Genomic DNA, 27,266 nt, shown 5'->3' on the forward strand with positions numbered 1-27,266 from the left:
TCACTATATATGCTTCCCCTGGGAAGTTATTCGCAAACATGGCATTAACTTCCACTGCTATGCTGACGACACAGTTGTATCTGTCAGTCACACCTGAGGAAGTTGTCCAGCTGATGGAGGCTTGTCTTAAAGACATAAAGAAATGGATGACCCAGAACATCCTTTTGCTAAACTCTGACAAGACAGAGATAATGGTAGTGCGGTCCAAGTCCATGAGATGCAAATGATCTGATGATGCCGAATATTGATGGAATTTCCATCACCTCAAGTGCTGCCATCAAAGATCTTGGTGTTACTTTTGATCCAGATCATGCACATACTAAAAACATCTCTCAGGTTGCTTTCTATCACTTGATGAATATTTCTAAAACTCTGAGAATACTGTCCGTTCACAGGGTGCAGGCCTCCTTGTTGTTCCAAGAATAGCTGAAAGTACCGTAGATGGCAGAGCCTTTTCTTATTGTGCTCCTCTCCTAGGGAACAAATTTCCTGCTCATGTTTGGGGTGCAGACACTATCACCTTATTTAAAGCTAGGCTAAAAACGTATCTCTTTAGTCTGTCCTATAAAGGGGCAGAAGTGGGTGGCTGGCATAAGCTATAGAGTCTCTGGTGGACTGAGTCAGTGCTGTCAGTGGATCATTGTTAGTTGTACTGTGGTAAGCATAACCAGTCATGGTCTGGTGGTGACTGTATCAAGCCTGCCCTCACGGCTGTGTTGGCCACTGCCTCTCTTTCCCTTAGCTATGCTGCCATAGCCTTATTCTGCCGGGGTTCTCCTTATCGCACACAGGCACCTCTCTCTCCGGCTGTGATTGATCAATTACCATCTGGACCCCCAAACAATGTTACTTTCCTCTTCTCCCCGCTCTGGGCACCTGCCCGGAGCTCTAGCCCAACTTTTCCTGAGCACCCCCTCCTGGCCAACACCAGCTGTGCACATCCCCCCTGCCACTGCTGATTCAGCTGTAGCACCAAGCCTGTCCCCTTGCCTGACAGCGCCACCCATTGGTGTTCCTGCCATCCCTCCACGTCACCGGAGTAATCTCTGCTTGGACTCATTCAGATTGTACATTTATGTACTACAATTCATCTTTTTATATTTAGAACAATATAAAATATCCAACATTTCTATAAAATACCGGTGTCAACCAGAGGCCGATGGGTTCCCCCACTGAGTCAGGTTCTGCTCAAGGTTTCTTCCTATTAGCCAGAGAGTTTTTACTTGCCACTGTTGCCCTAGGCATACTCTTGGGGGCCAGTTCTCTGTAAAGCTGCTTTGTGACAAAGCCCCTTTGTTAAAAGTGCTATACAAATTAAAATTGATTGAGTGATTGAGTGATTAATATATATTATATAACTTTCGTCATTGATCTTTGGCAAACAGTGACTTGTCTATCTCCCGATCAGCTCAATTTCAGCAACTACAAACTGCAGAAATGAACTATAATGCATCTGTGTTATCGCTTTATTTATATGCTTTGTCATTGACCTGAGAAAAATACATTCAGTTCTATGGCCAGGTTGAACAATTCATAGAGACACTGGAAAAGGTTCAAAGAAGGGCAACCAGATTTATTCCTGGTATTTAAAAGATAAAAGAGGAAATATGTTTAATCTCTTCAGATTTAGTGAAGGTTAGCAGAATAAAGGAGCATGAGGTGGTGATTCCACAATGACAGCTCATAAAGCCTTATCATTCAATTCCGTTCCGTTCATTTTTATTTGTTTCACACTTTTCACAGAAGACTGTCAGATGCTTTACAGAGTAACAAAATGGAACAAATAAAGGGGTGGGGGCAAATACCAAGCCCCCTGACAGCACATAAAAAACCCCCTTGTGGGGAGAAAGAATTCCCCAATGGGAAGAAATCTCGGGAGGAACCCAGCTATAGGGTTGTGAAAACATGTCCCATCTAAATCCTCTTCTTACAACAATGGATCATGGTTCATCAACAAGAAGCTTACAGATACAAGCTCAATTCTGCTGTCTGAGTGTTTTCGCTAGGGTATTCATATCGGCTACATGTATGTTACCCTGCTAACGATTACCATTGCCAGCTTCAGTTTTGTCTGTGTAACATTAGCTTGTTAGCATTATCTCCAGATCTTGATGTTCAGCAGCGGTGCAGGGCCTGCCAAATCAAGCAGGCTGTACCTAATTGAGTGCAGAGATAAGGTTAGACTGGCACAGGCATTCTCTTTTTGCAGGAATGGTGAGACCAGACTGATTGTTTTATTTTGGGCTAATAGGGAATGAGTAAGGAAGGGTCTCGTGGAGAATGTATTGCAGTAAAAAGTATATATTTGGATTGAGAAATGCAGTGGAGTAAAAGAGAAAGTTAGAAATCGAAATAGTCAAGTCAAGTTACCTTACACCTATGCACATAGATACAATATTTTGCTCAATGGTGAATATTTTGCTACTGGATGTGCTTCATTATTGCCCATAGCCATCACGATTAATTACTTTTTCCTTAGAAATGATCAATAACTAAGCTGAATTACCTCCATGTTACATCCAGAGTTAAAACAACACGTATTTTGATAATAATATTATGGTGCTTTCGGTAACTTATGGATACATTTTTATAATTAAATGTTAATGCGTAATGCATTCTCGCCGTAACTGAACCCGAGCCCCTTTCAGCTCTTCAACTCATCATTCCTCAGTCAGGGTCATCGCCCACCGTCCCGCAGGGCGAAGAATCCATGAATGACTGCTGCCCTGAGGAAGTGTGTGTAGTTTTACACTTTTTTATTTATTTTTTTAAAGTAAACATTTGTGACATTTTTTACTTTTTCATTTGCCACATTGGAGCAGCGAAGAGCTTATTTATTTTGCTTTGTGTTGCATTCTCATTTGCTTTCACACTGAAATTGGAAGGGTAATCCCTCTTGCGAGGACATGGTCTCTCTCTTATTTTTTGTCCTATGCTTTGTTAAATCAGCAAGCATTAGTAAATGAGAAAACAATTTGAATTTGTTTTCTAATTGCTATATTTTTATGGTTAAAAAACAAACAAAATTTGATCTGATATAGACTTTGGTATGTCTTGGCTGATTCCATTAAGTGAGCATGTCACTGATAACATGGTAATGATGATGTCACTGATAATGGAGTGTGCATGATGTCACTGATAATGTGGTAATAATGATGTCACTGATAATGGAGTGAGCATGATGTCACTGATAATGTGGTAATGATGATGTCACTGATAATGGAGAGGGCATGATGTCACTGACAATGTGGTAATGATGATGTCACTGATAATGGAGAGGGTATGATGTCACTGATAATGGAGTGAGCATGATGTCATTGATAATGCAGAGAAAATTGAATAAATGGGATTTCTTCAAACTCCAAATGCAAATGCAATATTTACATAGCTTCCAATATCATAAAAAATGAAAAGGAAACCCTTTTTTTAAAGTCCTTTTTACCCAGGGGAGGTCGTTTGAGAAACAAATTTCTTTTTTCAAGGATGCCCTGGGAGAAATGCCAGAGAGAGCAGTTGCGAGAGAGTGAGAGCACAAGAGAACAGAGATGAAGCCCCTGGAGCAGTTTTTGGGTTAAATAATTAATGTCATTAGTGGAAGTTTTGAAATTCCTTTTGTACACTTGTCAAGCCAGTGTAGTTCAGCAGATTCCAAATTTGTTGAATGTTTTCACATCGGTCAATGTGCAGTGGGCTACAGAATTATTGTAATTATATGGCACCCTTAGATGCGTATGTATTTGCATGCAGTAATTACAGACAATTATAATCTGTCTCTTCTGAATTGAGAGTTCTTTGGTATTTCAATGCTAATTGATGTCACTCACTGAGCACTTTATTAGGTACACCTGTATACCAGCTTGTTAATGAAAATATGCCAATCATGTGGCAGCAACTAAAGGCATAAAAGCATGCAGACATAGTGAAGATGTTCAGCTGTTTTTCAAGCCAAATGTCAGAATGGGGAAGAAATGTGATCTAGATTACTTTGACTGTGGAATGATTGTTGGTGCCAGATAGGGTGTGAATATCTCAGAAACAGTTTGCAGAGAATGGTGCAAAAAACAAAAAACATCCAGTGACCAGCCGTTCTGCGGGCAAAAACACCTTCTTAGAGAGGTCAGGGGAGAAGGGCCAGACTGATCAAAGCTGACAGGAAGGAGACAGTAATTGAAATAACCACAGATTACAACAGTGGTATGCAGAAGAGCATCTCTGAACACACAACACATCAAACCTCTTAAGTGGATAGGCTACAGCAGCAGTATTATTGCTATTGTTTATTAATTATTTTATTAAGTGTGCCAATAATTCTGGAGCCCAGTGTATGAGACTCCATACATTAGTCACAAAGTGCTTCTACAGCAAATAGAATGACCTCTGTGGTCATTTTCTCACATACTGTTAGAACTGTTACTGTTGTCTTTCATTTCATTTCAAATAAAAATATCAAATAAATGATAAAAATTAAATTCAATTAAAACCTCAAAATAGCTTAATTGATAAGTGTATTCATCCCCTCTGTAGAATGTATCACAGGAACGACAGAGAACTGTTTGTTGTGACACAGGTTGTTTTTTATATCTCATTTTTAGAAAATGGCTTGTTCTGGCAGACGTGGCCATAAGTCCTTTGCCTGTTTCTCTCTCTCTGTTCCCCCCAAAATCCAGAGGAATTCCTGAGGTAATTAGAAGACATAGTGAGGCCCTTATCTATGCACATAAATCTTGTATGTTCCTGGAAGGTTTTATTATCTCTCTGAAGAAACACCGGAACATGAACCAGTGTCAGGGCCCTGTACGGCCACACTGCTCCACAGAATCGTCTTTGCCTTTTTGATTTAAAGCCGTGACTTTCAACTGAAAATATCAACTCAAGTTTTAATTTCTATGTAGATAATGGTTATTGAAGCCTGTCAGTGTGGAATTTAATTTTTCTGGCTCCAGTTTAAAGCGGAGGTCAGGGTTGTACATCTGGCCTTGTCACGAGGAAGCAATGCTTTGCCTGAAGGTGGAACTTTCTCTGCTGTCTGGACTTAATTATTACCTTAAAACCATCACCTCCGCTGTTAAAAACAGAAGTACATTTTCATGTTATTAAAGGAATTTAATGACTAAGCTGAATTTCCTCCAGGTTTAGTCTCCTTAAGAGTATTTTGATAATAATATTACAGTGAGTAATATTGCGTAAGGCAGTTCTCGCCGTAACTGAACCCAAGCCCCTTTTAGCTCTTCAACTCATCATTCCTCAGTCAGGGTCATCGCCCGCCGTCCCGCAGGGCGAAGAATCCATGAATGACTGCTGCCCTGAGGAAGTGTGTGTAGTTTTACACTTTTTCATTTGCAGAGAAGAGTTGACATTTTGGAGCATTTTGCTTTGTGGTGGTTTAGCTGTGTTGCTTTCCTTTTTGTGTCATTTTCTTTTGTTCCCACGGCACGACATTGGAAGGGTAGTTCTAACTTGTCTCAAGTTCTACAAATTTTAATTGGAGGTTCTTTTTTGTCCTATTATTAAGTAGTGATCATACACTCACTGAGCACTTTATTAGGAACATTTTTACTTTATCACACCTACTTATTCATGTGATTATCTAATCAGCCAATTGTGTGGCAGCAGTGCAATGCATACATTGATACGGGTTAGGAGCTTCATATCAATCATCAGAATAGGGACAATGTGGAAAACTCCGTCTAGTCGGACTGCTAAATATTACAGTAATCTCGCTCTCACGTAGGCTCTGCCTACTGAGCATGTGCACTAGAGACTAATGTCAGTTTGTATCCGGAGCCTGGTGTATTTATGTTCATTTTCCTTCTTTGTGTTGGTGTGCGTCACTGACTAAGTAAGTAACAGCTTTAGAGGATGTATATTTGCGTTTACCACTGTTAATTGCCGATCCAATACTTGTTAGTTCTTCAACCGTGGTAAATTGTCGCTAGCCGCACGAAGCCGACATTCCTTAACTAACGTCAACTGTAGTCATTACATTACATTACGTGGCATTTAGCAGACGCTCTTATCCAGAGCGACGTACAACAAAGTGCAAATCAATCACAAGAACAAGTGCAAAAGTAGACCTGAGAGGACAGTACAGTTCCGAGTCCTAGTGTAAACATACAGAAATTCAGAACCCTTGAAGAGTACAATCAATATTCAAACTAGCATACCACTGTTGGCAGCTAGAATACAACAACAGCCAATAAAAACAACAATACCTATACAAGTAACAGTAGTCCCCTCATCCATGTTGTGTTTGTGCTATCATTTCGAACTAGGATGTTGTTGGACGGATATATCGTTATGTTAAGTGCCTTATCTGTGTATGATGTCAATCTGATTATTTTAATATGTTGGCTTAATTACCGTAGTGTTTATTCAGTGCTAATAGGATGCTAATTCCCGTTACTGCTTAAGTTTCGATTTCTCAGAACTCCATTGCGGTAGTAAGATTGCGTCATTTGTGAAGCTAGACTGCCATCATGTGGACATTTAATGTAACAGCACTTTTGTAATTTTAATTATTGCAACATAGTTTGTACCGTACTGTTGCTGACACCTATTTTTATATTGTGGTTATATTGTCCATCTTTATTTTCTTTGTTCTTTTTATAGGAAACCATACCACACTTAGATACACTGTTTAGAGTGGCTTTGTGTTTAATTAAAACCACGTCAAACGGAGTCCGAAGTCTGCAACCTCTTTCTTACCGAAGAGAATAGCCAGTTTGAGTACCGCCAGTGCAGTTGATGCATACTATCTCTCACAGACAAAATGTGATCTAAGTGACTTTGACCATTATTCTTGGTGGCCGACAGGGTGGTTTGAGTATCTCAGGGATTTTCATGCAACCTAGTCTCTAGAATTTGCTGAGAATTGTCTCTAGAGTTTGCAAAAAAAATCCAGTGAGCAGCAGTTCTGCAGACAGAAATGCCTTGTTAATGAGAGACGTCAGGGGAGAATGGCCAGACTGGTCAATGCTGACAGGAAGGTGACAGTAACACAAATAACTGCACATTACAACAGTGGTATGCAGAAGAGCATCTCTGAACACACATCATATCTCTAAGTGGATAGGCTACAGCAGTCTAAAGAATCTAAAGAAAGTCTAAAGAATCAGTCTAATAAATACCTAATAAAATGTTCACTGAGTGTATATTTGTAAGTGAGAGTATGATTTCTGTTTTTGTTTCTAATTGCTATATTTTGACTATATTATATTATTATTTAACAAGCAAATAAATTGTATATAATATGAAGTTAATATAGAGCTATAGAGGATATGTGTTGGTTGATTGTACTAGACCAACCTATCAATGAAAGGTTTGTGAGGTCTGACAGCTGCAGATTAGATCAGTCATACTGACATAAAGACCAAGGAACTACTAGTGGAACTGCTTTTAGGTGGCAAAAAGCGGAGGTGCTTATGTAATGAACCTTCAGAGGAACACCATTAATAACAAAATGGAAAAAATATGAGATGACCCAGACACTACCAAGACCAGGTTTTCGTACCAGACTGAGCAACCTAGGCGAGGGCAATGTTTGGACACGTCAGCAAGAGACCAGCTACAACACTGACAGATCTGGCCTCTTTGTGAGAGACGGCACTTCTGACAAAGGCCAAATTTCAGTTAATGAACATGCATTCACATCTGGAGTTCGGCAGAAACCATGTGACGGCCTAGAAGGGGCTTTGTGATCTGATAAGAACTTTTGTTACCCAAATGGTAACAGCCTCCCCGCCGTCGCGCTATGGAGGTGGCAGTGTCATGCTGTCGGGTTAAATTCAGCAGGAGGGCCTGAGAGGCTTGTTCTTATCAGGCAAGTTTTTGAGGAGATGGTGTCTGCAAGAGATCTGCATTTAGGGCGAAAAGTCATGTTGCAACAGGACAATGACCCAAAAACTACAGAGGAACGGCTTTACAACAACAAGGTCAGTGTTCTGGAATTGCCAGAATGCACAAGTTCCCAGACGTAAATCCCACTGAAAATCTTTAGTGTGACCTCAAAATTGCTGTCCACCAACACTCTGTCTGTTGAGTTGCACAAATTTGCATGGATGAATGGGAAAAAAAAATGTGCAAGGGTCATACAGGTATTCCTGGGAATGCTCTGAGGTGTACCCCATACTGCTAAAGACCTATATACAGACTGAATATATGTAGGAGAAATTCAAATATTGTTTTTTTTAGATGTCAAATAAAATATGTTTGCATAATGTGTTTATTTGTATTATACCAAAGTTATTTTATTGAAGGAAAATACATACATGTAATACATGACAAAATGTGAAAATGGTCCTAGGCTATGATTGAATAATATATTAATTATATATTTAATTTCATAATATTATTTGTTTTATTATATTATAGTTATTGGATAGTACTGTAGGACAGTAACCCAATATATGGCTTTATAAATGGGGATATATGGATCTCATATACTCTGGCACCATGAAGCATATAAGCAAACACTGGAACAGCTAAAAGCTAACAGTATCTCAATGGAAACTGAAGAAATGTCAGCACATTGTTTATTACAAGTTCTGCTTATTTATTGCTGTGTTTCAAAAGTGCTAATATTTGGTTGTCAGATTAGAAGTGACAAACTGACATGTTATTTGCAAAAATGTTCATGGCAGCAGTCCAAAATTGATTGGACTGTTGCCATGGACATTTTTGCAAATAACGTGAGGGCATGATTCCTTTTACCAGTATCGCAAGTGAGCATCTGCTCCTGTCCTCCAAAACATGTCCGGTTCTGTGAAATGCAAAGACGAAGGTGTTGAAGGTGTTGATTGGAAACCTGGAGCAGATGCATAGAAAAATGTAATGATCTTAAATGGAGGACTAAAGAAATATAGTCAAATTCAACTGAAATGTCTTCCTTAAATATGCATACTCATATAAACAGCAACTGCATTTTATTATAAAATTCAACTGTTTGTGTTACTTAATATTTTGTAAGTCCAACTGGTAATCATCTTGGTTCACTAGGAATTTTACACTAATTCTACCTTTACCAGAAACATGTAAGCTGAACATTTAGACTGCATTCAGAAATTAACATTTTAAATAGAGTACAATTAAAGGTAATGACTAGGCCCGCACGGTATCCGTGGACGCAGAACTCCGACAAAAACCCCGCAGAATTCCGCCGAATTTGAACGTTGAAAGTCATAAACAAGTGAATACAAAATTGTCCCCTCTCGTAAGTTAGTAGTAGCAAGCGTACCCTACGCATAGTTCCTATGCGGTTGAAAACATTTATACTTGTACGTTGGGGTGTCTGCGTTGCCCTGCAGTTACACCACCAAAACGCTAGTTTTCGTCGTCATTATATCCCATAATCTTTTGCGATTAACTGTAAGGATCTTACTTCGGTTAAATTAGCCTCCACGTCGACTTGACGCAGAAGAATACATCAGGCTTGAGAACGGAGTACATAGAGAGTGAGCGAGTCTGTGACACTGAACGTCAAAGTAAAGCAACCTGGCTGGAAACGTTCTGTGCAGCTGAAATGCTTTTGCTGTGTTTTGGCTTCATAAGAATTTATGTTCTTATTTTTGGTTAATCATTTTTTGCTATAAATAAGGCCATTCTCCTCTGACGATATTTTTTAAAATATCTTTTTTATTTTTTTATTTTTTTTACTATTCTTTGCAAACTCTAGAGACTAGTGTGTGTGAAAATCCCAGGAGAATTTCTGAGATACTCAAGCCACGTTACAATTGCCACCAACAATCATTCCACGGTCAAAGTCACTTAGATCACATTTTTCCCCATTCTGATGGTTGATGTGAACATTAACTGAAGCTCCTGACCTGTATCTACATGATTTTATGCATTGCACTGCTGCCACACAATTAGCTGATTAGATAATCACATGAATAAGTAAATGGTTGGCATTTATATTTATATCTCATTCACCCATTCATACACACACTCACACACTCACACCAACAGCGATTGGCTGCCATGCAAAGCTTCAAATTAAGAAAAATATTTTAAAAAGCATTAAGAAAATAAAGAATTAAAATTCTGTGCTTGGAATGAAAACAGGCATACTAAGGATTGTGAGTGGGAATCACTGGATATATATCAAAATAATTTTATCTGGTTGTTTTTAATTTTTCATATTGCATCTCCTGCGATGGACTGGCGACCTGTCCAGGGTGTATTCCTGCCTTTCGCCCAATGTATGCTGGGATAGGCTCCAGCCCCCCCGCGACCCTGTTCAGGATAAGTGGGTTAGGATAATGAATGAATGAATGAATATTGCATCTCTGTCTCGACCTGAAGGTTGGGTAATTTCAGAATCAGCTGACAGAGGAGACTGTTGCAATTAGTGCAGTGAGCCTAATTCTGCCCTGCTTGAATTTGTTGGGGATTTTCAATATAGGCTATTTCTACAGAATTAAGCATATAGGGTCTCTATTGGTTGTTTATCCCATATAGTGTACTCGAGTTTACTGAGTGGACCCCATGCTTCACACCCATATTGTGCAAGAGGCAAGATCACACTGTCAAAAATCATGCACCAAATTCTAATGGGAATTTCTAGTCGATGGACTGACTGACTAATTGTGCTTACATTATGTTCATTTTAACTTCTGGGCTAAATCGTGAAGTAAGTTTCTTCCTCCAGAAACACAAACATGTAGTGGTAGAAAGGCTGGTGCTTTTTTTACTACCTTTACTAAGTCTTTACGACCTCCAGCATTACAGCCATGATTTCTGCACCCACAGCAGCCCAATTCCATGCAGATTTTAGGAAAAGTCATGGAAAGAGGAGCATATTACCTTTACTGTTTTGGACTAATTTTAATATTAAAGGCACACTGAACAGAAGTTAGAGCAGCACTAGCTTCCGCGATGTGATGTATACGTGAGTGAAACTGCTCTTTCGGGGGGAATGTTTGGAGGGTGGGGAGTCGATCTGACTGTCGTTAAATGAGGAGGGGAGACAGAGCTGTAGCCTATGGTTCTGGGGGGAAGAATACGCCCTCTGCATGAAAGGACATTGATTGGAGGGAAACAGAAAATTTACATTTATTTAATCTAAATACACGCCTGCTGGTACACAATGACGTCAAATCATGTAAAATATTGTTTTCCGGGAAGTTGATAGAAAAAAACATTGGTGTGAAAATACACAAGTATTAAAATGTTATAATATTTTTGGAATATATACTTCAAGACTTGTTCATATGGTCATGAAGAATCGACTAAATTGAGGAAAAAGTGAATTTTGATTTCAGTATGTCTGTCAAGTCAAAAAGTGTTTCTAGTGTTAAACTGCCAGCCGTTTGAAACTGCCATCTCTTGAACAATGTGCACATTTATTCTTAATATGTTCAGGGCTGATCTATGAAATGGTAAATGGTTGGCACCTTTATCCAAAGCACTGTACATTTGATGCTTCTCATTCACCCATTCATACACACACTCACACACACACACATACACACATACCAATGGCGATTGGCTGCCATGTAAGGCACCGACCAGCTCATCAGGAGCATTTGGAGGTTGGGTGTCTTGCTCAGGGACACTTCGACACAGCGGGGGATCGAACCGGCAGCCCTCCGGCTGCCAGACGACTACTCTTACTGCCTGAGCCATGTCGCCCCCATGAACTCCATGTGCATTTTTCAAGTTTCAAGTCAGTTTTCAAGTTCAATATAGTTTTATGTACAAGTCTGTCCCAATATTTTCACAATTTGCAATTCTTGGTAATGTCGTGTCTAGGAAACGAGTCCAATCTTCAATTTGTCGAAAAACATCTTCGCGAGGGAAAAGACGACACCAGGCAGCTAGATCTTCAGGAAAATCAGACTTTATTAGCACACGTGCATAAAGCCGGATCAGCTCTCCAGAACTGAACCCCGACTGGCATTTGTACACCCATTTTATACACAGTTACTCCACCTACAACTCCTCCTCAAACCTCATTCTGGCAAATCACCCACACTTTTCTTATCGTAACTCCTCCCAACGCTCCTCCCACAACGTCATTGTGGCAAATTGCCAACGGTCCTTATGCTCTGCCAACTCTGTACAAAGTTCAGGGCATTCTGCCAACTACGTGTCCTCACTTCACCCCGCACCTGCTCTTGGCAACTACCAGACCTCATAAAGTTCTGGTTGCCCTCCCTCTAACACGTCATCCATACACGTCACTCTGTATCTTTCGCTTTTATAAGACGAACTAAGCAGCAGTAATTATTGAAAATATACAGACAAACTAAACATTTCATTAATATTCACTTCTAATATACTTTTCTAATATACAGACATACTAAACATTTGATTAATTATTCTCTTCTAAGGGAGTAAATGTACGTAGCATTCTTTGCTCTCATTTCGACAGTTTTCACTGTGGTTTCTTGCGTTTTCATAAGCTCAGCTGTAATTAATGTTCTAGGTCAAATGGATACACTCCTGGCATAAAACATCGAGAGTCCCGGAGAAATCAGCTGTACAGTCATATCTTGCTCTGCCCGTGTCCTTGACAGTTTGGTCTACACAGTTCAAGACGGGCCCCCCCTTGCCAGCTGGCTGGGCTCACTGTGTAATCCTAGCACAATTTAGCAGTTAATCAGTTTGAAACTATACAGGGTACATATCCTTCTTTAATACAGATATATTGATAAACTTTTAGCACACATCGTCGAGAGTTTTGGAGGAACCAGCCTGCTCACTAAGGCGAAGTCTGATTTTGACTTGTGATTGGTTATCATGCTTTTAGGAGGAAGATCTTTCGTTCTGTGAATTTTCCCCTACAGTAACTGAAATAAAAATGTTGAATTCTGATTACATCGATTTTTTTATTTACTTCCTGTAACACTGTGGTCCTCTCAGCTTGAATTAAAATATTTTCCATGGGCAAATTTACTCAGAACACGTTGATTAATGTATTGACACAGCATTCGGTTATCCTTAGGGACTGGAAGCAGGGCCCTGATGGACCTGAGGGACTGGAAGCAGGGCGCTGATGGACCTCAGGGACTGGAAGCATGGCGCTGATGGACCTCAGGGACTGGAAGCATGGCGCTCAGGGGCCTCAGGGACTGGAAGCAGGGCCCTGATGGACCTCAGGGACTGGAAGCGGGGCCCTGATGGACCTCAGGGACTGGAAGCGGGGCCCTGATGGACCTCAGGGACTGGAAGCAGGGCCCTGATGGACCTCAGGGACTGGAAGCATGGCGCTCAGGGGCCTCAGGGACTGGAAGCATGGCGCTGATGGACCTCAGGGACTGGAAGCAGGGTGTTGATGGACCTCAGGGACTGGAAGCAGGGTGTTGATGGACCTCAGGGACTGGAAGAATGGCGCTGGTGGACCTCAGGGACTGGAAGCAGGGTGTTGATGGACCTCAGGGACTGGAAGCAGGGTGTTGATGGACCTCAGGGACTGGAAGAATGGCGCTGGTGGACCTCAGGGACTGGAAGCAGGGTGTTGATGGACCTCAGGGACTGGAAGCATGGCGCTGATGGACCTCAGGGACTGGAAGCATGGCGCTGATGGACCTCAGGGACTGGAAGCAGGGCCCTGATGGACCTCAGGGACTGGAAGCATGGCGCTCAGGGGCCTCAGCGACTGGGAGCAGAGCGCTGATGGCGTAGTCGGCCAGGAAGGAAGGGAGGTAGGACAGAGGGATCCAGAGGAGTTTTGCATCCCACCCCGGGCTGTAGCGAGTGCGGGGGTGTCGTGCTGTCAAGGCATGCTCCATACACCCAGTCACCTTGGAGATGTCTGCACTGCACAGGATCTTCATGAAGAACCTCTGGGCTTCCAGATCTGAGAGAGAGAGAGAGAGAGAGAGAGAGAGAGAGAGAGAGAGAGAGAGAGAGAGAGAGGCTTTCCTCATGAACCATGCTCCTATGAACTGACCCCGTGAACCCTCAGGTCCTATCATAAGAGCCATGGTGCATCTGACCCCATAAACCCTCAGTGTCTTACCATATGAGCAACACTGCATCTGACCCCATAAACTCAGTGCCTCGCCATATGAGCACCAGAAGTGTCCTTTTCTGAATATCTAATTGTGCTGCTTCTGAAAGTAGGATTTCACTCTATTCAACAGACCTTGCCATCCTCAATAACTGCTCTCTTAAAAGGACAAACAAACACTGCATAAATCAAGCATGAAACTCCACTGTCTGCCATGACACCGGGGCGACATGGCTCAGGCAGTAAGAGCAGTTGTCTGGCAGTCGGAGAGTTGCCAGTTCGATCCCCCGCCCGGGGTGTGTCGAAGTGTCCCTGAGCAAGACACCTAACCCCCAAATGCTCCTTATGAGCTGGTCGGGGCCTTGCATGGCAGCCAATCACCGTCGGTATGTGAGTGCATGTATAAATGGATGAATGGAGAAGCATCAAGTACAGCGCTATATAAATGCTTGCCATTTACCAAGACTCATTTGTCCCCAAAACTTTTAATCTGTAGCAAAATTAGTTGAGATCCTGTAATCCCCCATTTGGCAACCCAGGATAATTTTAGTTAGGATAATTCTCTTTTGGTTTTTCAAATGGTGATAGGACAAAAACTTAAATTTTCCTGAAACAATTCCTGACCATTCCTTTATCCTTGTGCTACTGTATATGCTGAAGACCTCGACCAAATAATGGACCAAGGTTTGAGCTCAGCCAGGGCTCAATCATTTATCATTATAATTTAACATTGCAGTCTTTTTCCAATTCACACATTACACACTCCATGTGTAATTTAGGTAAGTATAAATTTGTTCCTGCAACTCAAACTCAGCTCACATTATGAGCCTGACTCATTACAGCTGGGCTACTCTCATCAGGGTCACTTTGCATATGATGTTATGTTAGCATCTATGAATAAGCAGGACTTACGCAAAGTGGCATGCCGTGCCATGAGATGCTGTTTACTCACATTTCTCCAGGTATCCTTCTCCGTATGAGTCCTTCGCTTCTGCTGGGAGCCGGTTCCACAATCTCTGCAGGTCCGATTCTATGAGGTCCAAACTGGTGACTTCAGTCTTAAAGAAACCTGGCTCGATAATACTGACTTTCACACCAAAGGGCTTCATGTTCCTCCTGAACACAAGAAAAGGACAAGGAAAGCACCCACCCTGCACCCAATGTAGTTTTCTGTTTTTTATGCATAGTGATTTCAGCTACAGGATATACTGTACTTATGCCAAGACAGTTTAATAGTTAGTGTTCATATAATTAGAGCCCTGTGATTTTGACAGTGCTTTTCCACTTCGCCCCCCCAGAAGGCAATTCCAGCCTATTTAGTAGTAGTCCTATAAAAGTGTCAATATCTCAATAACTATTTACTGCACACACATGGTTAAAGACTTAAATTAAAGAAGAGGCATGTACCATTCATAAATTTGAGACAGAAGAAATTCATGTTATAGCATGTATATACATGTACATACAGTGCATACAATGTATACATGAAAATACAAAACAATTACAAAATGCCTTTTGTTTTTAAAATTTAACACTGAATATTTCAAGTCAACCCAGAATTACTTTATATTTGTGCTGTACCCAGATGTCCTCAAGTGTCCCAAAATCTCTCCAAATACAAAATATCTGCATATATGTTTGTCCAGACACATGAATTATGAATTCACTTTATTTCAAAATTAGGTTAACCAGAGCCCCATTAGCGCCATCAGCCAGTAAAATTAAGGGCAAGTCTATAGGAAGTCCAAGACAAATACTCACTTGATGTTTTATGCACGTCTGAATATTAATTCTGCTATGCGAACGCAGCTATATTCCTAAACTGTCCGTCACCTGAATATGACACGTTATACCGTGTTGGAATGGATAGGAAACCCTGTACAAGAAGCGTGGCATGTTTTAAATTAGTTTGCCACTGAAATGACCTAGCAATGCATTTATGCAACAATAAGAAGTAATGCAAGATGACATTTGCTTAGGTATGGTCCCTAGAAAAATAGATTTTTCTTGAAAATGGCTGAATGGATTATAAAATAAACTTCAGCGTTAGTCAGAAAACAGTCTTCATAACCAGCTTCATAACCAGGTGGGATATTTGGTTCCATAAATATGTCCGCATCAAATAAGTAGCAAAACACACATATTTCTACCAAACGGGAAATATATTGGCCGGACGTGCCATAACACCTAACAGTGTGGATGGGGTTAAGCGCAAGTGGGGAAGGCTGAATTCAGTATTATTGTTAATTGGATGGGAAAGGAAGCCCCCAATCTACCTCAGGCTGTCAGAGAAGGCCTCCACTCCCGACTTAGATGGGCAGTAGCCTCCTCCAGTTAGCGCGACCCTCCCCATGATGCTGGCCACGTTCACCACCCTGCCCTGGGCCTTCTTCACAAGTGGGAGCAACCTGAGGGTCACATCTATCACCCCGATTAGGTTCACATCTAGCACTTTCTTAAAGTCCTCCAGCTGCATCCAATCTGAAGGGCCGATGGGTGTGGACCGTCCAGCATTGTTCACCAAACCCCACAGACCTGGAACAAACCAGGGGAATTAGATTTGAACAAAACCCACATACTTGACACAAACCTAGGGAATTAGATTTGAACAAAACCCACATACTTGACACAAACCAGGGGAATCAGTGTTTGCCAAAACCCACACTCAGTGCAGGTTTTGAAATAAAATGCTTATCGTGTTAGCACCTGACTATTCTGCAGCTGACAACTGCAGGATATTGCTGATGTGTATTCCTCTTGAATGCAACTAGTGCAAATAGAAACATGTTTTCCAAGTTGCGGGTTCAGAATAGAGTTAGATGTTAGACTGAAGCGCAGCTCATGCATCTCTTCCTGGAGCTCAGGTATGAGGCCTGCTTACCTTGCTCCCCGACCTCTTTGCGCACAAACGCCACCGCATTGTTCATGCTGTCTCCATCGGTGACATTCAGCAGGACTGTTTTTAGCCTTGAGGATGTGACGTCCTTCAGTTCTGAAGAGCCTTCCTCTGTCAAACAGGTGGCTATAACATGAAAACCTCTCCGATCGAGCTGCTGCGCCAGAGTATGTCCAAAGCCACTATCGCACCCCGTCACTAAAACCCATCGCTGACCGATGCCCGGGACTTTCAAACAGTCTCTCATATACCAAACTGCAGCAGCAACTGCCACAGCAGTCAGGAAAAGATTTGAGACAACTATCTGGAAAAAAACAAGATTCAGAATCACCACCTGTCCTAATGGATATCTTTTTAGTGGCTCAATAGAATTCACAAGTTCTCCTTGTTAAGACTTGTTAAGCAGTAAGATACATGCTGTGAGCACTTTATTAGGTATTTATTAGACTTATTTTTTAGTTGTATTGGCAGGTCAGTATTAATGTGTTTGAAGGCCCTGGGCTGACGCATAGGTGTGGCCCCAAGAGAGCGACACACTATCGATTCTGAGCACGAGATTTACAAAGTCACACTGAGATTCACAATCACAATCGATTCACAATCATTAGCCTCCATCAAAGCCAAAATATGTCTATTGGATGCTACCTTAAACTGACCATGTATCACAGAGGTACTGTATCAGTCAGCACACAATTATTATTCATTCACATTACGGTGTAAGAAAATGTAGTAATATATTAAGATTAGCATCATGTAGAAGTCGGTGCTTCACTCAAATCAGCAAATTAGCCTGCAACATCACCTCTGTCACTGTCTGTCACTGTGAACAGTCACTGTATGCTGAAATGCACAAAGTTTTTATGAAAATGGAAGGAATTAGACTTTACACACACACAAAAACCAGAGCTGATCTGGAAGTAATTTTCTATTTATTCATCATGAAAGTTGCACTGGAACATCCTGACCTAACTTGGTGTTCGGAACACAGTGAGTCTACGTTATTGTATGTTAGCATTTTAGGTTTGCCACCTTTACTTTTTTCCCTTTAAAGCTAAATGTTGATTTTGGATTTTTGTTTCGTACTTCTTCAGCCTTTGACTTTACAGATTTTTTCCTATTTCTTGCTCCGCTTTGGTTTTTCCTGTTAGACGACATTTCTCAAATAGTTTAAGTATGCTGTGAATGTATGCTAGCTTACAATGATCTGCAAGTAAATAACTGAAAACTACGGCTTATATAAAAGGCCAATCAAAATTGTTAGCTTTAGATGCCGTTTATTTAAGCCTGTGTAATGAGAGAGGACAAGCAAATAGGCCAACATTTTGAGTAAGATTTTGTTTATTGTATTAAACGTAATTTTATATGTATTATCTACAACACGTATGTCTTGTACTGTAATTAACATTAAACACAAGCCTATGATGATGAAAAAACCATTGAAGACATCCTGAGGAGGCCCTGGACTCCTGCAGCCCATGTCGCCCATTGGTTTAACTTGCTTATTGGTCTTCTGCTGCTGTAGCCTATCCACTTAGGAGGCTTGACGCATTGTGTGTTCAGAGATGCTCTTCTGCATACCACTGTTGTAATCTGTGGTTATTTCAATTACTGTCTACTTCCTGTCAGCTTTGACCAGTCCCTTCACCACTAACCTGTCTCATTAACAAGCCGTTTTTTGCCTGCAAAACTGCTAACCAAACTCACACTGAAGAATCGCCTGTTGGTTGCTTTGTTAATCCCTTAACAATGAATTTAAAAGTCTCATTGTACTAAGCTTGAAAAGCTTATGCATCTTCAGTCTTTACTCATAGGTTTTATATTTTAGAAAATGGAATCAATCTGGTTGCCCTTCTTCAAACCTTTTCCAGCACCTCTATATCTTTCTTGTAGTACAAGCCCCACACAATACTGTAAATGTGGTCTGACAAAGGTATTGTCGAAGGTGAGTATAGCTTCCTTAGATTTATACTCAATATTCTTGGCTATTTATCCCAGCATTCTGTTGGCCTTCTTTACAGGTTCTAGTCAATGTGCTACAGCTACAGCACATTGACTACCACCTGAAAGTATTTTTCAACTTGAGCATGTTCCAATTCATACCACCCATAATCCTGTCGTATGTTTTCCCACACGTAGAACTTTACCTTTAGTTATTTTGAATTTCATTTGCCAGCTTTCCGTCCACTTCTGGATTCTATATACATCTATCTGGATGACTTTAATAGATTCCAAACTGTTCGCTAAACCTCCCCGTTTGGTATCATCTGCAAATTTAACTTGTGTACTTTCAATGTCTCTGTCTAGGTTATTTATATAAATGAGGAAGAGCAGTAGTCCCAGCACTGATCCTTGTGGGACTCCACTTCCCACAATTCCCTGCTCAGATAAGGCCCCTCCTACTACTACTCTTTGTGTTCTATCCTGTGCCCAGTTACACACCTATTCTGAATTGGTTCCTGTAATTCCTACTATCCTCATTTAAATAATGAGTTTGTCATGCATACTTTATCAACTATATAATAGCATATGCCCTGCTAACATCAAAACGCTGGGTAGCTACCTCAAAGAATGTCAAATATTTTGTCAGGCATGAACTACTGATGCGAAAATGTGTATGTGTTTAATTTTTTCTGATCTCACCTGAATAACAAAATATGGGATGTTTTCCATATCAGGGACCTGTGCAAAGTAAAGTGAATCGCAAGTTATTACATTGCATTAAATGTTACAAATGCTAAGAAAATGAGATAAGATAAGGACTTTGGCCTGTAGATTCATCTGGATTATATCTATAAAAATGTTTTTATGCAACACAATGTGAAAGAATTATATACACTTACATAGGATATACACTTAAGTAGTTATGTAATGTACATATAACAGGTCTGTCTGCATGGAAAAAAAATCAATTAAGATAGTTTTCCCACCAATGCAAAGATACCTAGAGTGGTACTTTTACAGCACTTTCCACTGCATTTCTGACCTAGACTGAACTTCCCTGCTTACATCCCAGCAGTACGCCCCCAGCCATTGGATTAAAGCCAGCAGGAATGTGTGCTCATAAACATAACAAGAATGCACTTCCACAATTTAGTCTGAGGTGACCATGATTTTCCAGGGTTTTCTCAGATAAATACATTTCTGTGGGAGAATGATTTTGCTTACTTGTGTGTTCCTGCATTCAGCACACTAAAAGTCTCAGATCATTTCAGATAAACATCTGGTGCACAGGGCTGTTATACATTATGCATAGATATTATGATATCAGCTGGAGGCGGTGATATAATACATCTGTTAGATGCACCTGGCCAATCAAATGCACTCAATAGACTATTCAATCAGACAAAAATAATGCTAATTAACTCATTATTGTCATACCTCAATAATGTTTTTATCTCTGTGTATACCAATTCAGTGCAGGAAATTAATGATGCTAGCCAATGAAAATAAGTGCCTATTATTTCCCATTAAATGTGACATACATTCCTTCCATCATAAATGCAGCTGAATTGCAGCACAATTATGCATATTTGTTAACCATGCCATTCTTATACCTCTGATGAGACTGTTTCACATTGTGACCTACCATGGCTGCCTGGCATAAAGACCCACTCCGCTGGTTCTTACAGTGGTGGAGGTGCTGTAGCTCCTGTTCCAGACCCTGTCTGGTCACCAGTTGCTGGCTTGTGTGACTATAACAGTTATTTGGAGCTGCTGCTTGGTTCAAAGTACCAGCATAATATCAAAGGTCACAGCTGTTCTCTGTCATTCATTACACAACTGTCTACCTTGTGAGCCTTACATATGACAGCACGTTCTTTGTTTAGTCAACTCTCATCATGAAGTATAATCATGTACTTTTATATCTTTTTTATTATATTTGTGCTAAATGTTGAGCTTGTCCAATTTCCACAATAATTTGGAGTCCAATTTACCAAAGCTTAATTCATGTGCTACTGATTCGGGAGTGTGTAGACATCCACAATTCTCTTAAGGCACCAGCCTGCTTCTGTTTACACCACTGCCCAAAGCCACATATAATTATGTCAGAGGAAGACTAGGGGCCAGTTGCATAAAACTATTTAAGACTAGTCTAGGATGTTAGATCTGTCTTATTTTGCCTCATAGACCAGTCTAACTTCTTAAGCCTGTTGCCTAATATTAAACTGTCATATTTTAAGACCAAAAAGTTACCTGACACCAAAAAGACCCCACACCTGGATTCCCACCGAAAACTGAGCATGCACATTTTCTATGGTCATTACAATACCTGGCATGTCTCATGTCTGTGGCTCTTAGCCTTTTCTTGACCTCATCTGCAAGAGAGTGTTGCCTGTCAATGGTGTTATATGTAGGTTCTCGGGGTGAGGGTGCATTGTGTAATGACCCTGTTGTAAAATCCAGCTATGACCAGCTTGAAATACCAGCTGCCTGCTGTTTCAAAACATAGTTTGAGCTGGTCAAGCCAGGTTGAGTACGGAGCTGGTCTACCTGGTCAATCAGCTGTTCAGAAACCTAGCTGAAGCTGTTTCTTTCAGCAGGGCAGTCTTTCAAGTGGACCTGTAAGATTTCTGTAAGAGTGGCAGCTTCATTTGCAGCTTGGTTGTGTGGCATGTGCATCGGAACTGTATTATCCACACATCTCATTCCCAGGGATGTTAGCTAATAACAGAATTAGTCATTTTCTTAAGGCTCATCATGTTTGTGTGCAAGCAATAAGCTGTTCTCACTTCCTGGGCGACTCCCCATGCTGCCCAGACTTCAACTGGGTTCCCCTGTCAGAGACTAAGAAATGTGCCACTCTAAACCTGATGTGAAAACTCTGCTGTGAAAACGCCTCCAGACCCTCAGCCAGATGTGTCTTCTGATGAAGCATGATTATCCTGAGCTCTTGTGAGGCTGCAAACACACCATGACTCTTTAACCCTTCGGCTGGACCTAAACAACCGCAGCCCCTGGTCCTACCCACCGGTATGCACCTGGGAGGGGAGAGAAGGCTTTTCTTGGCTAAGACTGGAGGGTGTTTAAGGGCTTGTTTCCACATGTCAGTGGCCTGATATTCAGAAGTCCATTCCCAAACCACTGGGCAAAGTTTGGGGTAAATATGTGGTACCATTGTGTGATGCAGAGAAACCCCTACAATGCCTTCAGCTCCCAACAAGGGGATAACTGACCAGAGTAGAAGTCTTCTTTTGCTCAAATTTCAGATCTTCTGCCACAACTACCATCATTTAGACAGAAGCACCCACGGTGACATTAACGGAGTGTCTGCAGGTTGTATAGAATGCAAATCTACCTCACCGGTTACTCCCCATGATCAGCTAAGAGAATAGGTGGATCTGTGTGGCTTCTGCCTCCCCCATGCCTACATTAGCTTGTGGTCAGTGATGGAACTGAGTACATTTTGGAGGCCTGGCCTGAGGTCATGTGGGGTTCTGTTGGTTGAGCAGTTATCGTAGTTCTTTGGCTTAACACAGTCTCTCTCTATGCCCCAATTGGAATTAATGTACAATTATTGAGGATTTATCACAAGGTCCTGGAAATATTGCATTACCCTGGATGCAACTGCGTAGATGTCAGGCCTTGTGGAGTAAATGGTGTTCACTCTCTCATCCCTCTCTCTCCACATCCTCTCTTCTCTCTCTCATCCCTCTTTCATCCATCTCACTCTTCACTCTCATCCCTCTTTCATCTATCTCTCTTCACTCTCTCATCCCTCTTTCATCCATCTCTCTCTTCACTCTCTCATCCCTCTTTCTCCACATCCTCTCATCCTCATTTTCTCAGGGCCAATACCGATAATTAAGAATCAAGACGACTGATTTCTGGGACCAATATATACTCATCGAGCACTTTATTAGGTATTTATTAGACTTCTGCTGCTGTAGCCTATCCACTTTGAGTTATGATGTGTTGTGTGTTCAGAGATGCTTGGCATACCACTGTTATAATGTGTGGTTATTTACGTTACTGTCACCTTCCTGTCAGCTTTCACCAGTCTGGCCATTTTCTTCTGATGTCTCTCATTAACGAGGCGTTTCTGTCTGCAGAACTGCTAGGAACTCTAGGAACTAGTGTGCATGAGAATCCCAGGAGATACTCTGAGATACTCAAATCAGATAATTTTATGCATTGCACTGCTGCCACACAACTGGCTGATTAGATAATTGCATTAATAAGTAGGTGTAATAATTAAAAATGAACTAATTAAGAGCTTGGTGAGTGCAGATTTGCTGTAAAAATGTTTGTGCCTTTAAACATACTAAATATTAAATTATATTAAATACTAGAAAAGAGAACATTACCTGTGTGTACATGTGTGAGTGTGTGTGTGTTTCTACATGTGTGAGTGTGTGTGTGTGTGTGTATGAGTATGTGTGTACATGTGTGTGTGAGTGTATGCGTGTGTGCGTGTGTGTGTGTGTGTGTATGTGTGGGGTATCTGCTTGGTCCTGTGCTGACTGGTTGAGGAATTGGCCGTGCTCCTCCAGCTGTGCTGGGAAAAGAGAGAGCTTTATTCCAGCCCTAGAGGCACAGAGCAATCAGAGCTACAACTGTCAGTCAGGAATGCATCGCCAAGCAACAACTACACAAATCCGGCCCCCAGACCAGACTTACTTGTGTTAAAGAGAAAAAAAAGAAATAAATAAAATAAATTCTAGGAAGTTCTGAAACATATGATGTGTGTGAGAACATGCTCTTCTAAAGCTACACATGGTTCTGCGTTGCAGACGGAGGGGCCGCGGTGGGGGTGGCGGTGGGGGGTGGGGGGTGTTGGGGGGCTTGGTTTTGTTCTTGTGTTACAGTGGAAAACTGTGCACAGGGCGGAGGAAATAAATCATCTATATGATCATCTCATATTCACCATGATAATAATAAACTATAAACTTTACCTGTATAACGCCTCTCATACATTACAGCCCACATTAAAGGGGCCACACTTTTAAATGCATTCAGATCAGGCAACAACGTTAAGAGGATTGTGCATGTCTGAACACAGTGACTGCATTACAAAGAAAGCATTCAGCCACTCGCGCGGTCTACATCTATAAATTGAAACAGGCCTATTGCCACAAATGCAAAGCGTGAAGGAAACATAGAGATGCAAAAGGGCAAAGGCAGCATTCCTTTATATTCTAGATTATTTTTCATTCCGGTAGCCACTAACCTTACTGTAGTGTGGGCCAATAATAATAAATATTAATAAAGTTCAGTTACACATTTCCTTTAAACCAATAAAACATTTGAAAGGAAATTCTGAAAGTGGAAGAGCGTGTAAGGATCTGAGTACTGTTGGGGTGAGGTTCAGTCTGCTGAGGGTGTGCAGGGACACGACCCCCCTCCCCCCCTCCGCCCAGTGAGCAGGGAGGGGCCACCTCGGTGCCCCCTTCACATAAAAGCACCGGTCATCTTGCTAACATCTGGCACTGATAACATCACTGTCTCTGTTGTATTTCTAAAAGAGGACACTTTGGCAGCGTTCATAAGATGTGATTTCATACTTTCATACTCGCTGTGTTTGCCTCACGTATTTTCTCTGCTGGATTTCCCAACAGGCTGCGTCTGTTACACAGTTGTGCCTTCCCAAACATTTAATAATTGCTCGTGGAAAACCTCATTCACAAATCACCAGCAAGCAGAAAATGTTGTTTTATGTATTAATACTATTATCTTATGTTGTCCAAAATCCCATTTTCAAATACTTAAAAGCCTTCTCTGAAGCCAGAAAAACACCTATATGATTATACCACCCGTATGTACAGATTTTATTACTTGTATTTCCATATTACATAACCTGATTTACATTTTGTAGCACTTGTATTTCCATATTAGACCACCTGCATTTCCTGGTTATACTATCTGCATTTTCACTTTAGACCACCTGTTGGCTTTCCTGCCAACATTCAGTGGACATCTACATTAGACTGAGACCACAGCTGAACTTTGAAATATTGTTAAATGTCAAAAATGACTTCTAACTCACACTGAATCCTCACAATTAAGAGTGAGGTGTATATGCATACAGAGGCAATGTCCCATTGACAAAATCATGGATTATGGATGGAAAGAGCAATGGATCGTGGATCATATTGTATGGCCTTCAAAAAAGCTGGACCAAGGTTGATTCAGTACAGTCTTTAGAAGCAATAGACCATGGCTGGTATATTAGTGTCTTTAAAAGAGATACATACACTCAGTGATTACTTTGTTAGGTATGCCGTTAAACCAGTTTCTTAATGCAAATATCAGCCAATCATGTTGCAGCAACTCAATGCATAAAAGCATACAGACATGGTCAAGAGGTTCAGTTGTTGTTCAGACTAAACATCAGAATGTGGAGGAAATGTGATGTAAGTAACTTTGACCATGGAATGACTGTTGGTGCCAGATGGGGTGGTTTGAGTATCTCAGAAACAGCTGATTTCCTGGGATTCTACAGATTACAGAGAATGGTGTGAAAAACAAAATGCATCCAGTGAGCATCAGTTCTGCAGGCAGAAATGCCTTGTTAATGAGAGAGGACAAAGGAGAATGGCCAGACAGTTTGAAGCTGATAGTAAGGCATCTTTCTCAAATGAGTTACAACAGTGGTATACAGAAGAATATATTTGAGTGCACAACACGTCAAAGCTTGAAGTGGATGGGATACAGCAGCAAAGGACAAATTAATCTAGAAAATAAGTCTAATAAATACCCAATAAAGTGGTCATTGAATCTATATACAATTTGTAGAAGAGATGGGTCATGTCCAGTATAGTACAGTTTGTGGAAGAGATGGGTCATGTCCAGTATAGTACAGTTTGTAGAAGAGACGGGTCATGTCCAGTATAGTACAGTTTGTAGAAGAGATGGGTCATGTCCAGTATAGTACAGTTTGTAGAAGAGATGGTTCATGCTTGATATTCTAGTTTGTTGTAATCATGCTAGGTGAAATACAATCTCTGTTGATACCTAGCAAAGTTTATCTTCTTACTGGCAGGTTGTCACACATCAATCCATGAAGGAACAGACTGAAAGCAGTGCCCTAGTGTAAAATTCAGGTATGCCAGCTTGACCAGCTTGACAATTGAGCTGGTTGTGAAGTTGGTCTAGCTGGGTACCTAGTTTGAGCTGTTTTTTCGATATTCACAGCTGCTCCTGTCACTTCCATTTTTAAGTTTCTATGGTAATTAATGGCAGAACAAAATACATTTTATCTCAGTCCCATTGTGGAAATGAAAAAAGGCAGATCACAGCACTACACATATGGTCGGGATTGATAGCTGTGAACTGCTTAAATGGACTTTAGGATTAATTTTTTTTTAGCTATTTTCTTGGAGGATGTCTAGAACGGTTATTTCTTACGTAACGTGACAAATGAAGGAATGGAATGAAGGCGACAATGTACAGTGGAACCCTCATTCGACGGTAAATTGGTCTGTCCAACAATCATATTGTCAACAAAAATGTATTCATGACTTGCTATCAGGCAAGCAGAATGTACCTTGTAAATTGCAGCTGTATACAGCACAACAGACCTAATTAATGCTAATCTCTCTGTGAGTTTCATCTCTCCACAGACCGGCCAAATCTGGTAAGCTTTTGATTGACTATATTGATTTAATAGCTACAGTGATGACCAATAGTCAAGTGCCCTTGGCCACTAATAATAACCACCACCAACTTACTAGGAGTCATTTTATGCCGATCACTGCCATATGCAGCATACATTCAGAAGCACACATGCACTGATGAAGTCATATTGCACTGAATATTGCACCTCCATGATCCAAACTATGCACAGGGGTGCTTAACTAAGTCCAAACCAAAGCCAATCAGCAGCCTGTGTTGCGCTGTGCCCCACCGGAGAAGACCCCACCTCCCTGTTAAAGGGGAGGGAAGCTGGGCTGAGCCGCAGAAAGAGCCTCAGCCTCAGGATGGCCAGCACCTCTGCAGACTCAGGGAACTAACCATACCTCTCCACACCGCCTGCACGGCATCACCGCTGCACCACAGAGCCGACGACCGCCCTGCCTCGCCCCGTGTCAACACACTGGACCACTCCCTCACCAAGCCATCGATCCGCTCCCTCACCCAGCCATCCATCGACAATCCCAAGGGTACCCCAGGTAAGAGCTGTGCATGTTCATTATTTTACTACCCACCCGACTGCAAAGTAGATTCCTGCCTGAAAGTTTTGTGAGGAGTGCGTGTTCTGGACATCCTCAGACACACACAGTCTGTTGAACTTTTTCCTTTCTTTAGCACACCTCTGATCTGCTGTTCAAATGAAAAGCAAATGTCAAGCGTGGATTCCTGTGCAGTGTTGTAATGTATATTACAGATGCGCTGTCCTGAATTATACTGTTACTTGTGGTAACACTTTGCAGAGTCGCTTTATTGGCATCTTGAAAACGTATTAAAGTTTTGTTTTCATTT

At 41.2% G+C, this 27,266-nt stretch overlaps 2 protein-coding genes across 3 annotated transcripts in view; one reads left to right on the forward strand and one right to left on the reverse strand.

Moving 5' to 3' along the window:
• Positions 1-11,851: 11,851 nt before the first annotated feature.
• rdh1 (retinol dehydrogenase 1) lies at positions 11,852-20,525 on the reverse strand. The gene is made up of 6 exons (XM_061226385.1): positions 20,434-20,525; positions 19,488-19,526; positions 16,833-17,151; positions 16,228-16,486; positions 14,904-15,067; positions 11,852-13,798 (listed from the first exon to the last, which is right to left on the reverse strand). Exons 1-6 carry the CDS (start codon positions 20,434-20,436, stop codon positions 13,560-13,562), a joined length of 1,023 nt encoding a protein of 340 aa, XP_061082369.1. The 5' UTR covers positions 20,437-20,525; the 3' UTR covers positions 11,852-13,559.
• Positions 20,526-26,773: 6,248 nt separating this feature from the next.
• The window catches only part of col28a2a (collagen, type XXVIII, alpha 2a), a 95,317-nt gene continuing 94,824 nt past the window's right edge, over positions 26,774-27,266 (forward strand). For both annotated transcript variants that reach the window (XM_061226215.1, XM_061226216.1), the window contains exon 1: positions 26,774-26,956. The gene's annotated coding sequence lies outside the window, so the exon portion shown is untranslated. The remainder of the gene's footprint in view (positions 26,957-27,266) is intronic.

Source organism: Conger conger, chromosome 17 (assembly GCF_963514075.1).
Source record: "Conger conger chromosome 17, fConCon1.1, whole genome shotgun sequence".
Classification (NCBI taxonomy): domain Eukaryota; kingdom Metazoa; phylum Chordata; class Actinopteri; order Anguilliformes; family Congridae; genus Conger; species Conger conger.

Coding starts and splice junctions, on each gene's coding strand:
- rdh1 (XM_061226385.1), bottom strand. Junction 16,487..16,832: donor CAAAGAGGTCGGGGAGCAAG/GTAAGCAGGCCT, acceptor GGTTTGTTCCAG/GTCTGTGGGGTTTGGTGAAC. Junction 15,068..16,227: donor GCCTTCTCTGACAGCCTGAG/GTAGATTGGGGG, acceptor TCTTGTGTTCAG/GAGGAACATGAAGCCCTTTG.